Here is a 15,467-nt window from a genome sequence, read left to right as displayed (position 1 = left end):
CCAGAGCTGCACTCACTATACTACTGGTGCAGTCACTGTGTACATACATTACATTACTGATCCTGAGTTACCTCCTGTATTATACTCCAGAGCTGCACTCATTATTCTGCTGGTGCAGTCACTGTGTACATACATTACATTACTGATCCTGAGTTACATCCTGTATTATACTCCAGAGCTGCACTCACTATTCTGCTGGTGCAGTCACTGTGTACATACATTACTGATCCTGAGTTACATCCTGTATTATACCCCAGAGCTGCACTCACTATTCTGCTGGTGCAGTCACTGTGTACATACATTACATTACTGATCCTGAGTTACATCCTGTATTATACTCCAGAGCTGCACTCACTATTCTGCTGGTGCAGTCACTGTGTACATACATTACATTACTGATCCTGAGTTACATCCTGTATTATACTCCAGAGCTGCACTCACTATTCTGCTGGTGCAGTCACTGTGTACATACATTACATTACTGATCCTGAGTTACATCCTGTATTATACCCCAGAGCTGCACTCACTATTCTGCTGGTGCAGTCACTGTGTACATACATTACATTACTGATCCTGAGTTACATCCTGTATTATACCCCAGAGCTGCACTCACTATTCTGCCGGTGCAGTCACTGTGTACATACATTACAGTACTGATCCTGAGTTACCTCCTGTATTATACCCCAGAGCTGCACTCACTATTCTGCTGGTGCAGTCACTGTGTACATACATTACAGTACTGATCCTGAGTTACCTCCTGTATTATACCCCAGAGCTGCACTCACTATACTACTGGTGCAGTCACTGTGTACATACATTACTGATCCTGAGTTACATCCTGTATTATACCCCAGAGCTGCACTCACTATTCTGCTGGTGCAGTCACTGTGTACATACATTACATTACTGATCCTGAGTTACATCCTGTATTATACTCCAGAGCTGCACTCACTATTCTGCTGGTGCAGTCACTGTGTACATACATTACATTACTGATCCTGAGTTACCTCCTGTATTACACTCCAGAGCTGCACTCACTATTCTGCTGGTGCAGTCACTGTGTACATACATTACATTACTGATCCTGAGTTACCTCCTGTATTACACTCCAGAGCTGCACTCACTATTCTGCTGGTACAGTCACTGTGTACATACATTACATTACTGATCCTGAGTTACATCCTGTATTATACCCCAGAGCTGCACTCACTATTCTGCTGGTGCAGTCACTGTGTACATACATTACTGATCCTGAGTTACATCCTGTATTATACCCCAGAGCTGCACTCACTATTCTGCTGGTGCAGTCACTGTGTACATACATTACATTGCATGTCCTGTATTATTCTCCGGAGCTGCGCTCACTGTTCTTCTGCTGTGACTTGTGCAATGATCTGTCGCTCCTGCTGCAGCTCTTCTTGGATTACACGGCGCGGTGCTACGAGCAGTTCATGGATGGCCGGGACACGTTTGAGGAGATTGACGCGGAGGTTTATTCCCGGCTCAGTAAGTTCCATTGTTCTCTGAATTTCATCCCGGCCCCGTTTTCAGGATCTCCGCTTGCTGTCGGCCGTCTTGTTTACATGGAGCCACTGGGAATCTTTTCCTAATTTGCAGCTTCACAGCTGAGGGTTTGTTGCAGTTCTGTCCGGTGCAGACAATCCTCTGAGCCGATGAATGTGATATATTTTCCCTGCGCTGATGCACTGTAACAGAAGACAGGTGTGACAGCAGGCAGAGGTCTCGGGCTTTGTAGCTTCCCCTCACTGGTTCTTCTCCTGGCAGAGGACATGTACGCCGTGGAGGAGTCTCAGGTGGAGTCTCTGCAGGCCGAGATCCGGAGACTGATGGAGGAGATCGAGCGCCTGGAGAAGGACAAGGAGCGGGAGCCGGTGAGTGTCGGCCTCGAGGGGTGACGACCAGTATGGCGGCTGCAGGTACAGATGGATTAGGAAATCATGGCCATCTTTTCTAGAACAGCGCCACCCCTGTCTCCAGGTTGTGTTTGGTACTGCAGCTAAGCACCATAAGTTTCAGTGAAGCTGTAATACCAGACACAACCTGCATGCAGGGGCGGCGCTGCTCCTGGGAGATTTCAGCCATGTTTTTCTGATTCAGGTGGGATGTTGGGGTACCTGATTCTGTGTTTTTGGGCTCCCAGGACCGCTTGGCCTCCATGAGGAAGCTGAAGGTTTCCCTCCAAGCCGACATCCAGAAATACCAGAACTACCTGACGGAGATGGAGTCTCACTCCTCCTTACTGGAAAAGCGAGTCCACAGCCTGAGCGAGGAGCTGGAGGCCGCAGGTGAGGCCAAGGAAACGGAGCTGCCTTACGGGGGTCCTCTGCCCTGGTGGGCCGAGTCTTGTTAACCTCCCTGCACCTCTTCTCTTTCTGCAGAGTTGGAAAGTGAGGCCATAAGACAGGAGAACCTGCGGCTGAAGAACGTCCTGGCGCACCAGAAGTACTCCGTGGCCGACATCGAGAGGATCAAGTACGAAGAGAACGAGCTGCAGGAGACCATCAGCAAGCTGAGCAAAGAGCTGGACGAGGACAAGCAGCATCTGTGGAGCGAGGAGCTGAAGTACGCCAAGATCAAGGAGTCGGTAATGAGGAGCTCTGCGCATGGGTCCAGCATGATGGGGGGCCAAGCCATGGAGATGCCCATCTAGCCCTCCCGGAGACCACTGCTTTCTTGGTTCTCCTACAGCAGCCAGCTGGCATTCTCAGCCATATACCGCCATACGGTCTGCGATACTGTGGACGGGTTAAAGAAGTCGTCCGGCCTTAGGCTACAAGTCTGCAGTTATTCTATGTGACTGCAGACTTGTGAATCCTGACATGACGCACAGTGTGAGGATTCCCCCGGAGCGGCCGGCACCTGACCGTGAGTGTGTGATGTGCATACGTGCGGTCACATGCCCACTAGACGTGCCCTTACATTGGCCGAGGCTGGAAAGTCTAGTCTGAATGTGGCCAGCAGCGTGTGTATCATATCCTCTCTCCTTATAACTCCAAAAAAATAAAAATCCCAGAATTGTCCCTGTTCAGACACCACAACATCGCCGAAAAATGTAATTAATAAAAACGTAAGCTCGGCACACGGGGAACAAACCCTCGCCCGCCCCATCTAGCCAAACTTTAAAAAAAAAGTTTTGGGTGTTTGAAAAGAGCGACATAATAAAAAAAACTTTTTTTTTTTTTTTTTTTTTCTAATGCAAACTTGATTTTTTTTCTTTTTCCTATTTTACTGCCAAATCAAAAAATAAAAAAAACAATAAAAGCGAGGAATCGCTGTGATTGTGGTGGGCGGGAGAATCACGTTACACAGAGAGCGCCACAAGACGAGCCCGAAAATCTGATGTATTTCCATAGCCGCAGACAGTGCTGGGGGGCGGTCTTGTGGCCGGGGGTCCTGGGGGTTTGTCTGCAGCTCCACTGCCTCTAAGGCCAAGTGTCCACGGTCCAGATTGTCGGCGCTTTGGAGACATCCAGAATCTCCGCACCCCATACATAAATAACAGGTATTTACCTTGCGGTCACGGAGCGTAAGGTTAACACATGCTGCGTTCTAAAAAGACGCGCTGCATGTCCGGAAATGCAGGGCCGCCGGATGCATGCTCGCACGCATAGTGGAGACGGGATTTCATAAACTCCCCTCCACTACGATGTAACATGTGGATGCTGCGGTTGTACGCACCTAATCCGGATGTAATCCGGCCCGTGGACACGCACCCGAACATACCCTTTCAGCAGACACTCATTAGTTATAGGAGGAAGTGCTGCTCCGGAGCACAAGCTGCTGCTCAGTCAGGAGAGATCCTGTAACTGCTCATGAACAACGTCACTGAACCAATGACTGCAGAGCAGGTGAAGCCGCGGCGTCCAGTGCGGTGTGTGACCCTCCGTCTGTCTTGTAGGTGGAGACGCAGGTGGCCGAGTTCCACAAAGTAGCGCGGAAACTGCGGCTGATTCCGTCCTCGGCAGAAAACGCCAACGGCCACGACTTCCAGATTGAGTGCAACCTGGACGGAGAGCAGCACGGCCTGAACGTGTGCAGGAACAAGATCAGCGTGAGTCGCCTGCAGCCCCGCTGCGATATCGGAGGCGGCGTGTCCGGGGGACGCGGCTCTGAGTACAGGGGAGGAGCGGACACTTATGTTTCTTCTCTCTTCCTCCTCGCACAGCTCCCCCTGCTGGAGCTGCTAACAAAGACCGAAGAGCAGGTCACCAGCGCCACCAACAAGAATATGGAAGCGGACGAGGTGCTGGAGCAGGTGAGAGCCGCACATCCCCCCCCAAAGCCCCCCACCCCCCTGGATCTTACATCTACGTCCCATGTTTGTGTCCCCCTCCAATATTCGATGTGTGTCCCTCATTGTTACTAAGGAGACCCTCAGTGATGTAGAGTTATCGCTGCCGCCATTATTGGTGTGGGCAGCTGTGCGGGGGGCCTTTACCTCTTCTGTACCCCACAGATTGTGCTCCTCTGCAGGACGTGTAGCGGGGGCATTCACCCCCTCTGTACCCCACAGATTGTGCTCCTGTCTACAGGACGTGTAGTGGGGGGCATTCACCCCCTCTGTACCCCACAGATTGTGCTCCTGTCTACAGGACGTGTAGCGGGGGGCGGTCACCTCCTCTGTACCCCACAGATTGTGCTCCTCTCTGCAGGACGTGTAGCGGGGGGCATTCACCTCCTCTGTACCCCACAGATTGTGCTCCTCTGCAGGACGTGTAGTGGGGGGCATTCACCCCCTCTGTACCCCACAGATTGTGCTCCTGTCTACAGGACGTGTAGCGGGGGCATTCACCTCCGCTGTACCCCACAGATTGTGCTCCTCTCTACAGGACGTGTAGCGGGGGGCATTCACCTCCTCTGTATCCCACAGATTGTGCTCCTCTGCAGGACGTGTAGCGGGGGCCATTCACCTCCTCTGTACCCCACAGATTGTGCTCCTCTCTACAGGACGTGTAGCGGGGGCATTCACCCCCTCTGTACCCCACAGATTGTGCTCCTCTCTACAGGACGTGTAGCGGGGGGCATTCACCTCCTCTGTACCCCACAGATTGTGCTCCTCTCTGGAGGACGTGTAGCGCGGGGCATTCACCTCCTCTGTACCCCACAGATTGTGCTCCTGTCTACAGGACGTGTAGCGGGGGGCGGTCACCTCCTCTGTACCCCACAGATTGTGCTCCTGTCTACAGGACGTGTAGCGGGGGGCGGTCACCTCCTCTGTACCCCACAGATTGTGCTCCTCTGCAGGACGTGTAGTGGGGGGCATTCACCCCCTCTGTACCCCACAGATTGTGCTCCTGTCTACAGGACATGTAGCGGGGGGCGGTCACCTCCTCTGTACCCCACAGATTGTGCTCCTGTCTACAGGACGTGTAGCGGGGGGCATTCACCTCCTCTGTACCCCACAGATTGTGCTCCTGTCTACAGGACGTGTAGCGGGGGGCGGTCACCTCCTCTGTACCCCACAGATTGTGCTCCTGTCTACAGGACGAGTAGGGGGTGGCATTCACCTCCGCTGTACCCCACAGATTGTGCTCCTCTCTGCAGGACATGTAGCGGGGGGCATTCACCTCCGCTGTACCCCACAGATTGTGCTCCTGTCTGCAGGACGTGTAGCGGGGGGCATTCACCTCCTCTGTACCCCACAGATTGTGCTCCTGTCTGCAGGACGTGTAGCGGGGGGCATTCACCTCCTCTGTACCCCACAGATTGTGCTCCTGTCTGCAGGACGTGTAGCGGGGGGCATTCACCTCCTCTGTACCCCACAGATTGTGCTTCTCTCTGCAGGACGTGTAGCGGGGGACATTCACCTCCGCTGTACCCCACAGATTGTGCTCCCCTCGTTTCCGCACGGAGGAAGGATTTCATGTTGGTTTTTTTTTTTTTCCTTTAGTTGAATTCATTGATTGGAGAAAAGAGAAATGATGTAAAGATCCTGAAGGAAGAAGCGCAGAAGTTGGATGAGCTGTTAGCGAAGAAAGCGGAGGTGAGGGTCGGGTGGGCAGAATGGACGGGCAGTGTCAGTGTCATAGCGGCTGACGGGAGGAATCGGCACATTTCTTTCATATATGTGATCCCTACTCTCCTCTCAGGAAGCGGACGAGGAGGAGAAGAGGTGGACAGAGGAGATAAAGTCTCTGGAGAAACATCGCCACCTGCTGGAGTCCGGGGTGAACAAGAGTCTGGAGGAGGCCATGAAGGATCTGGAGAAGGCTCAGCAGGAGTGAGTGATGAGCGGGGCGGATGATGAGTGCTCATGTATTCATATGCCGCAGTGTCTGGCGATCTCCCGGTGTCTCTGCGGAGCCCAGAGACCGAGGTTATAGGGCAGAATATAGCGCCCTCTCCTGGCTGCCGCCGTCCATGTAATGTCAGTGACGCCGTGTCCCCGTCCACAGGCTGCAGCTGGTGGAGCATCAGACGGAAGAGCAGATGAGGCACATGGAGAGCAAGCTGGTGCGGGTGGTGAACGCCGTGGCCTCTCACATGGGCACCATCGAGGTGAGGAAATCGTGGGCACAAGAGGTCGCCCATCCCATAGATGGATAATAACTTGTTTACACCAGACAACCCCTTTAACGTGCACACACTGCACTGATCCCGCTGACATTATTTAACCCCTCTGTGACCTTAGACGTACTATCCCGTCCAGGTGCCCTGGGCCTATCTGACCCTGGACGGGATAGTACGTCATAGCGATCGGCAGCGCTCACGGGGGGAGCGCCGCCGATCGCGGCCGGGTGTCAGCTGCTTATCGCAGCTGACATCCGGCACTATGTGCCAGGAGCGGTCACGGACCGCCCCCGGCACATTTACCCCCGGCACACCGCGATCAAAGATGATCGCGATGTGCCGGCGGTCCAGGGAAGCACCGCGCAGGGAGGGGGCTCCCTGCGGGCTTCCCTGAGCCCCCCGCAGCAACGCGATGTGATCGCGTTGCTGCGAGGGTCTTACCACCCTCCCTGCTTGCTCCAGGCCCGGATCCAAGATGGCCGCGGATCCGGGTCCTGCAGGGAGGGAGGTGGCTTCACAGAGCCTGCTCAGAGCAGGCACTGTGAAGCAGCCTGCACTCCTATCAGATCAGTGATCTGACAGAGTGCTGTGCAAACTGTCAGATCAGCGATCTGTGATGTCCCCCCCTGGGACAAAGTAAAAAAGTTAAAAAAAAAATTTCCAAATGTGTAAAAAAAAAAAAAAAAAATATTCCTAAATAATGAAAAAAAATATATATATTATTCCCATAAATACATTTCTTCATCTAAATAATAAAAAAAAAAAACAAAAGTACACATATTTAGTATCGCCGCGTCCGTAACGACCCGACCTATAAAACTGGCCCACTAGTTAACCCCTTCAGTAAACACCGTAAGAAAAAAGAAAAAATCGAGGCAAAAAACAACGCTTTATTATCATACCGCCGAACAAAAAGTGGAATAACACGCGATCAAAAAGACGGATATAAATAACCATGGTACCGCTGAAAGCGTCATCTTGTCCCGCAAAAATCGAACCGCCATACAGCATCATCAGCAAAAAAATAAAAAAGTTATAGTCCTGAGAATAAAGCGATGCAAAAATAATTATTTTTTCTGTAAAATAGTTTTTATCGTATAAAAGCGCCAAAACATAAAAAAAGATATAAATGAGGTGTCGCTGTAATCGTACTGACCCGAAGAATAAAACTGATTTATCAATTTTACCAAACGCGGAACGGTATAAACGCCTCCCCCAAAAGAAATTCATGAATAGCTGGTTTTTGGTCATTCTTCCTCACAAAAATCGGAATAAAAAGCGATCAAAAAATGTCACGTGCCCGAAAATGTTACCAATAAAAACGTCAACTCGTCCCGCAAAAAACAAGACCTCACATGACTCTGTGGACCAAAATATGGAAAAATTATAGCTCTCAAAATGTGGTAACGCAAAAAATATTTTTTGCAATAAAAAGCGTCTTTCAGTGTGTGACGGCTGCCAATCATAAAAATCCGCTAAAAAACTCGCTATAAAAGTAAATCAAACCCCCCTTCATCACCCCCTTAGTTAGAGAAAAATTTAAAAAATGTATTTATTTCCATTTTCCCATTAGGGTAAGGGCTAGGGTTAGGGCTAGGGTTAGGGCTAGGGTTAGGGCTAGGGCTACAGTTAGGGTTGGGGCTAAAGTTAGGGTTGGGGTTTAGATTACATTTACAGTTGGGAATAGGGTTGGGATTAGGGGTGTGTCAGGGTTAGAGGTGTGGTTAGGGTTACTGTTGGGATTAGGGTTAGGGATGTGTTTGGATTAGGGTTTCAGTTATAATTGGGGGGTTTCCACTGTTTCGGCACATCAGGGGCTCTCCAAACACGACATGGCGTCCGATCTCAATTCCAGCCAATTCTGCGTTGAAAAAGTAAAACAGTGCTTCTTCCCTTCCGAGCTCTCCCGTGTGCCCAAACAGGGGTTCCCCTCAACATATCGGGTATCAGCGTACTCAGGACAAATAGGACAACAACTTTTGGGGTCCAATTTATCCTGTTACCCTGTTGGGAAAATACAAAACTGGGGGCTAAAAAATAATTTTTGTGGGAAAACAAAGATTTTTTTATTTTCACGGCTCTGCGTTATAAACTGTAGTGAATCACTTGGGGGTTCAAAGTTCTCACAACACATCTAGATAAGTTCATTGAGGGGTCTAGTTTCCAATATGGTGTCACTTGTGGGGGGTTTCTACTGTTTAGGTACATTAGGGGCTCTGCAAACGCAATGTGACGCCTGCAGACCAATCCATCTAAGTCTGCATTCCAAATGATGCTCCTTCCCTTCCGAGCCCTCCCATGCGCCCAAACGGTGGTTCCCCCCCACATATCGGGTATCAGCGTACTCAGGACAAATTGGACAACAACTTTTGGGGTCCAATTTCTCCTGTTACCCTAGGGAAAATACAAAACTGGGGGCTAAAAAATAATTTTTGTGGGAAAAAAATTTAGTTTTATTTTTATGGCTCTGCATTATAAACTTCTGTGAAGCCCTTGGTGGGTCAAAGTGCTCACCACACATCCAGATAAGTTCCTTAGGGGGTCTACTTTCCAAAATGGTGTCACTTGTGGGGGGTTTCAATGTTTAGGCACATCAGTGGCTCCCCAAATGCAACATGGCGCCCCATCTCAATTCCTGTCAATTTTGGCATGAAAAGTCAAACGGTGCTCCTTCCCTTCCGAGCTCTCCCATGCGCCCAAACAGTGATTTACCCCCACATATGGGGTATCAGCGTACTCAGGACAAATTGTACAACAACTTTTGAGGTCCAATTTCTTCTCTTACCCTTGGAAAAATAAAAAATTGGGGGCAAAAATATAATTTTTGTGAAAAAATATGATTTTTTATTTTTACGGTTCTGCATTATAAACTTCTGTGACGCACTTGGTGGGTCAAAGTGCTCACCACACCTCTAGATAAATTCCTTAGGGGGTCTACTTTCCAAAATGGTGTCACTTGTGGGGGGTTTCAATGTTTAGGCACATCAGGAGCTCTCCAAACGCAACATGTCGTCCCATCTCAATTCCTGTCAATTTTGCATTGAAAAGTCAAATTGCCCTCCTTCGCTTCCGAGCTCTGTCATGCGCCCAAACAGTGGTTTACCCCCACATATGGGGTATCAGCGTACTCAGGACAAATTGTACAACAACTTTGGGATCCATTTTCTCCTGTTACCCTTGGTAAAATAAAACAAATTGGAGCTGAAGTAAATTTTTTGTGAAAAAAAGTTAAATGTTCATTTTTATTTAAACATTCCAAAAATTCCTGTTAAACACCTGAAGGGTTAATAAACTTCTTGAATGTGGTTTTGAGCACCTTGAGGGGTGCAGTTTTTAGAATGGTGTCACACTTGGGCATTTTCTATCATATAGACCCCTCAAAATGACTTCAAATGAGATGTGGTCCCTAAAAAAAAATGGTGTTGTAAAAATGAGAAATGCTGGTCAACTTTTAACCCTTATAACTCCCTAACAAAAAAAAATTTTGGTTCCAAAATTATGCTGATGTAAAGGAGACATGTTGGAAATGTTACTTATTAAGTATTTTGTGTGACATATCTCTGTGATTTAATTGCATAAAAATTCAAAGTTTGAAAATTGCGACATTTTAAAAATTTTCGCCAAATTTCCGTTTTTTTCACAAATAAACGCAGGTACTATCAAAGAAATTTTACCACTATCATGAAGTACAATATGTCACGAGAAAACAATGTCAGAATCACCAGGATCCGTTGAAGCGTTCCAGAGTTATAACCTCATAAAGGGACAGTGGTCAGAATTGTAAAAAGTGGCCTGGTCATTGACGTGCAAACCACCCTTGGGGGTAAAGGGGTTAAAGGAGTTGTCTCATAAACATAAATCCTCAGTATGAAAGATAAGTGTTTGATCAGTGAGGGTCTGATTGCTGGGAACTCTACCGATCACAAGAATGGGGGTCTCAAACAGCAGCACTGAGCATGTGCGACCACTGCTCCACCCACTGGATATGGGAGAGGTGGTCGCACATGCTCAGTAACGCTGCACTCAAATATGTGGCTTTAGGACCCCGATTCTCACGATCCAGGTGGGTGTCAGCAGTCGGACCCCTGCTTTGTAGGATTAGGAGGCCTCCCCTCACTGTGCAGGATAATGGCCGGTCATCAATGTGGCGGTGATTCAGGACTATCCCTTTAAGATGTAACCTTCTCTACACTTTTTACAGAAACACATTGAAGAGAAGCGGCTGCAGACGGAGCGGCAATACGAGGAGTTCAACCGGGAGGATCCGCTGCGCGACCTGCGGGAGCTGGTGGCAAAATACAAGGAAGTCGCCAAAGCCTTACACACCGCACCAGGGATGTAGACTCCGCCTCCATGCTTGTGACTCCTCCTCCAAGTTCTCCACGCTGTTCAGGAGCTGCCCGTGGGTTTTACTCCTGTGTATTTTTAGTTTGATTTTTTTTTTATACGAGTCTCGTCTTATATATGTTCCCCCTCCACATTTCCTATTTATGCCGCTCTTGAGTCTTTTTTTTTTTTTATGATATTTACAGTTTTGCTTTGTTCCCTTTCTGATGTGACGAAGAATAAAAGGATTTTATTTGTTTCCTCGCGTTTTCTTCATGGCGATTTATTCCAGAAGAGTTGGCTCCTTACATGGAAGGTTCTCCCTTCCCGGATACAATGTCGCACTCCTACATGATCCTCATCCCTAAATTGGGAAGGGACCCCTGGACTGCCCCAACTACCGTCCACCGGCCTTATTAGTCTCAGATCTGAAAATATTAATAGGCTGGGGTAAGAACACTTCACCCTAAGGACCAGGTGGGTTTTGTCCCCTCCGTCAGGGTGGAGACGACACTAGACGGGCGATAGATCTAATAGATGTATCTAAGGAAAGTAACTCACAGACCCTCGTACTGATCGCTGATGCAGAGAAGGATTTTGGCCTTAATTGGTTCTTGTCTAAAACAATGGCGGCAATGACCCATTAAAACCCTAATATCTCAGGAGTGGAAATTATAAACCAAGTTTATAAGGTTTGCGGGTGACGTCCCTCTGGCCTCACTAGGCGTCACACAGCGCTCCGTAATCTCGTGGACACTGAGTGTAGTCACCAGGATATAGATTGGACAGAAGCCTTACCTCTGAATATTCCCTCTAACGTTCTTGACCATCAAAAATTAACTTTAAATTCAGATGGAAAAACAAAGCGGTGAAATATCTGGGGGTCCATCTATCCTCCACCTATAATGGTCTATATAATTGCACCTGCCCGTCCATCTTCAGTGAAAAGACTGATCTCTGAATGAACGCCGCTCTCGTTCATAAGTTGTATAGCTTCAATTAAGATCTCTCCTTTCCGAGTTCCCCTATTATTTTGAGATCCTCCCTGTCAGGGTCCCTTTGGGGAACTGTGGTCTCTTCATAATGAGGTTTATTTGGAATGACAGAGATCACCGGATCTCCAAGCGTGTCCTCACCTCTCATAAATCACAGGGGGTCTGTTGGTCCCGGACATCGTTAAATACTACTGGGCGGCCCCCTGAGAAGGATCCTTCATGGGCTTCACTATGGGCTTATAATAAATGGACAGAAATAGAACAATTATGGTTGGCCCCCATTAATCCAAATTCGATTTTGTGGACAACCAAGTCCATGACGATTCCATGTACTTTATTGGGTTCCATGTAGTTTACGAGGGAGGTTTGGTTTTCATGGATGAAGCGGTTTAGATCTGTTATTTATCAATCGCTGATCCCACGTAGTCTGGATTCCACAATGGCTTATTCAGATTCGTAGACTTGGTGGATGGGGACACATCGGAGGTTCTTTCATTTGATGCTATGAAGTCTAAATTTGCTATAACCAGTAAATAGTTTTTTTCAGGTTATGCAGATGTAACCTCACTATACGGCTCTACGAGGGCGTCTTTACTGAATGGTTTTGAAAGGCCATGCAAAAGGAACCGTCGACTAAACGGTTAATATCGGACATTTATAAGATTATAAACCACCCTCAGCGGGGACCACCAGTCATACATTCCTATATCAGCAGATGGGAAGGAGCCGTCCCCCCAATGTTGGCAGCACATTTGGGGGAAAAAGCGGCCAAATCTATTAAACTTCTCCCAGAGGAACGTGGACGAGCGCCGCTGGATTAACACTACGTATTCCGACTGCAGCGAGATGATTGATCGCTCTTCAGTGGAAGCGGTCCTCTCCTCATCAAAGCTTAATAAACAGAATAGCTGACAATCATAGGAAGGAATACAGGTCCTTCTCAAAAAATTAGCATATAGTGTTAAATTTCATTATTTACCATAATGTAATGATTACAATTAAACTTTCATATATTATAGATTCATTATCCACCAACTGAAATTTGTCAGGTCTTTTATTGTTTTAATACTGATGATTTTGGCATACAACTCCTGATAACCCAAAAAACCTGTCTCAATAAATTAGCATATCAAGAAAAGGTTCTCTAAACGACCTATTACCCTAATCTTCTGAATCAACTAATTAACTCTAAACACATGCAAAAGATACCTGAGGCTTTTATAAACTCCCTGCCTGGTTCATTACTCAAAACCCCCATCATGGGTAAGACTAGCGACCTGACAGATGTCAAGAAGGCCATCATTGACACCCTCAAGCAAGAGGGTAAGACCCAGAAAGAAATTTCTCAACAAATAGGCTGTTCCCAGAGTGCTGTATCAAGGCACCTCAATGGTAAGTCTGTTGGAAGGAAACAATGTGGCAGAAAACGCTGTACAACGAGAAGAGGAGACCGGACCCTGAGGAAGATTGTGGAGAAGGAGCGATTCCAGACCTTGGGGAACCTGAGGAAGCAGTGGACTGAGTCTGGTGTGGAAACATCCAGAGCCACCGTGCACAGGCGTGTGCAGGAAATGGGCTACAGGTGCCGCATTCCCCAGGTAAAGCCACTTTTGAACCATAAACAGCGGCAGAGGCGCCTGACCTGGGCTACAGAGAAGCAGCACTGGACTGTTGCTAAGTGGTCCCAAGTACTTTTTCTGATGAAAGCAAATTTTGCATGTCATTCGGAAATCAAGGTGCCAGAGTCTGGAGGAAGACTGGGGAGAAGGAAATGCCAAAATGCCTGAAGTCCAGTGTCAAGTACCCACAGTCAGTGATGGTGTGGGGTGCCATGTCAGCTGCTGGTGTTGGTCCACTGTGTTTCATCAAGGGCAGGGTCAATGCAGCTAGCTATCAGGAGATTTTGGAGCACTTCATGCTTCCATCGGCTGAAATGCTTTATGGAGATGAAGATTTCATTTTTCAGCACGACCTGGCACCTGCTCACAGTGCCAAAACCACTGGTAAATGGTTTACTGACCATGGTATTACTGTGCTCAATTGGCCTGCCAACTCTCCTGACCTGAACCCCATAGAGAATCTGTGGGATATTGTGAAGAGAAAGTTGAGAGACGCAAGACCCAACACTCTGGATGAGCTTAAGGCCGCTATTGAAGCATCCTGGGCCTCCATAACATCTCAGCAGTGTCACAGGCTGATTGCCTCCATGCCACGCCGCATTGAAGCAGTCATTTCTGCCAAAGGATTCCCGACCAAGTATTGAGTGCATAACTGAACATTATTATTTGATGGTTTTTTTGTTTGTTATTAAAAAACACTTTTATTTGATTGGATGGGTGAAATATGCTAATTTATTGAGACAGGTTTTTTGGGTTATCAGGAGTTGTATGCCAAAATCATCAGTATTAAAACAATAAAAGACCTGACAAATTTCAGTTGGTGGATAATGAATCTATAATATATGAAAGTTTAATTGTAATCATTACATTATGGGAAATAATGAAATTTAACACTATATGCTAATTTTTTGAGAAGGACCTGTATATGACGGCCATGATCGGGAGGGAGAGTGCACAGACTGGGTGTTGTCTGGGCTGCCTGGAACTCTACTGGGCTCAAAATAACAGCTAGGTTTTCTGTTTCTTCGGACCCTTGTGTCTTCCATTCCCCTCTTTGTGTTTTTTTATGTGTTGACAAGTACAAGTATTCTGTTATAAGGACGGAGTTGGTCTAATGTGGCGTTGAATATAACCTCTATGGTGACCTACTTAAACTTTAGCTCTTACTGTTTTACTATGTAATTTCGTCTGTCACCACTAGGGGGAGTGTTCCCCAATAACACTGGGGAACACAATTTTTTAGGAGTTAGGTCAGACAACTGTTCTAAATTAATTTTTGGATGCTGAATCCAGAAATGATCTCAGTTTTTCTCTATCACGTCAAGTTTTTGAACTATAGGATTTTTGTCTTCTCAAAACTATGTAAACTACTGTACCTAAAAAGTGTTTTTTTTTATTAAATAGTACAAATATGAACAAAAAATGAAATATATAAGAAATAGGCATGACAAAGTTGTGACTACTCTTACAAGTTGCCACGTAGCTCTATATGAGTCGAATTGTAATCAGATAACGAGTCTTATTACAGATATCAGTGCAATTATGCTTCTCTGGCAGGTAAGTTGTGGAGGAAAAACTTGACGTGCTAGAAAAAAACTGACTACATTTTTGGAATCAGCATGCCAATTTTAGTATAAATCAGCTCAAAAACCTAACTCAACAGAAATTTTTTTTCAAATTGTTCCCATCCATCTTTATTCTTCGTCTTTGAGGATTCTTAACATTGTTTTATTTATGTAATTGTTTAAATTCTTGTTTTTGAATGTTAAAATTATAAAATGTAATAAAAATTAGTTATAAAAAAAAAAAAGATTGATGGATCGATTAAACAGTCCAATCTACCATGGGCATTGTGGACGCTAGGCCTGAGAGGTCAGTGCAGGATTTGATATTCCGTGGCCTGGATAAAAGGAAGAAAAGGTGTTTCCTGTTAAATGAGAAAATCCAGGCGCTGGTACAGAAAGAGTGGAATAAGCCTGAAAGGAAGGGTTCCCTT

At 47.0% G+C, this 15,467-nt stretch overlaps 1 protein-coding gene across 1 annotated transcript in view; it reads left to right on the top strand.

The window, feature by feature from the left end:
• Positions 1-11,113, top strand: part of NDC80 (NDC80 kinetochore complex component) — a 40,362-nt gene extending 29,249 nt beyond the window's left edge. The window contains exons 8-17 of the mRNA XM_069760510.1: positions 1,413-1,506; positions 1,786-1,892; positions 2,162-2,306; positions 2,400-2,605; positions 3,920-4,072; positions 4,187-4,276; positions 5,912-6,004; positions 6,111-6,241; positions 6,417-6,519; positions 10,733-11,113. Of these exons, the coding sequence (XP_069616611.1) occupies positions 1,413-1,506; positions 1,786-1,892; positions 2,162-2,306; positions 2,400-2,605; positions 3,920-4,072; positions 4,187-4,276; positions 5,912-6,004; positions 6,111-6,241; positions 6,417-6,519; positions 10,733-10,873 (1,263 nt within the window). The 3' untranslated portion in view covers positions 10,874-11,113. The remainder of the gene's footprint in view (positions 1-1,412; positions 1,507-1,785; positions 1,893-2,161; positions 2,307-2,399; positions 2,606-3,919; positions 4,073-4,186; positions 4,277-5,911; positions 6,005-6,110; positions 6,242-6,416; positions 6,520-10,732) is intronic.
• Positions 11,114-15,467: the final 4,354 nt, after the last annotated feature.

The sequence above is a fragment of the Ranitomeya imitator genome, chromosome 3 (genome assembly GCF_032444005.1).
Source record: "Ranitomeya imitator isolate aRanImi1 chromosome 3, aRanImi1.pri, whole genome shotgun sequence".
In the NCBI taxonomy this organism is placed as follows: Eukaryota; Metazoa; Chordata; class Amphibia; order Anura; family Dendrobatidae; genus Ranitomeya; species Ranitomeya imitator.
This window is presented reverse-complemented; position numbering and strand designations above follow the sequence as displayed.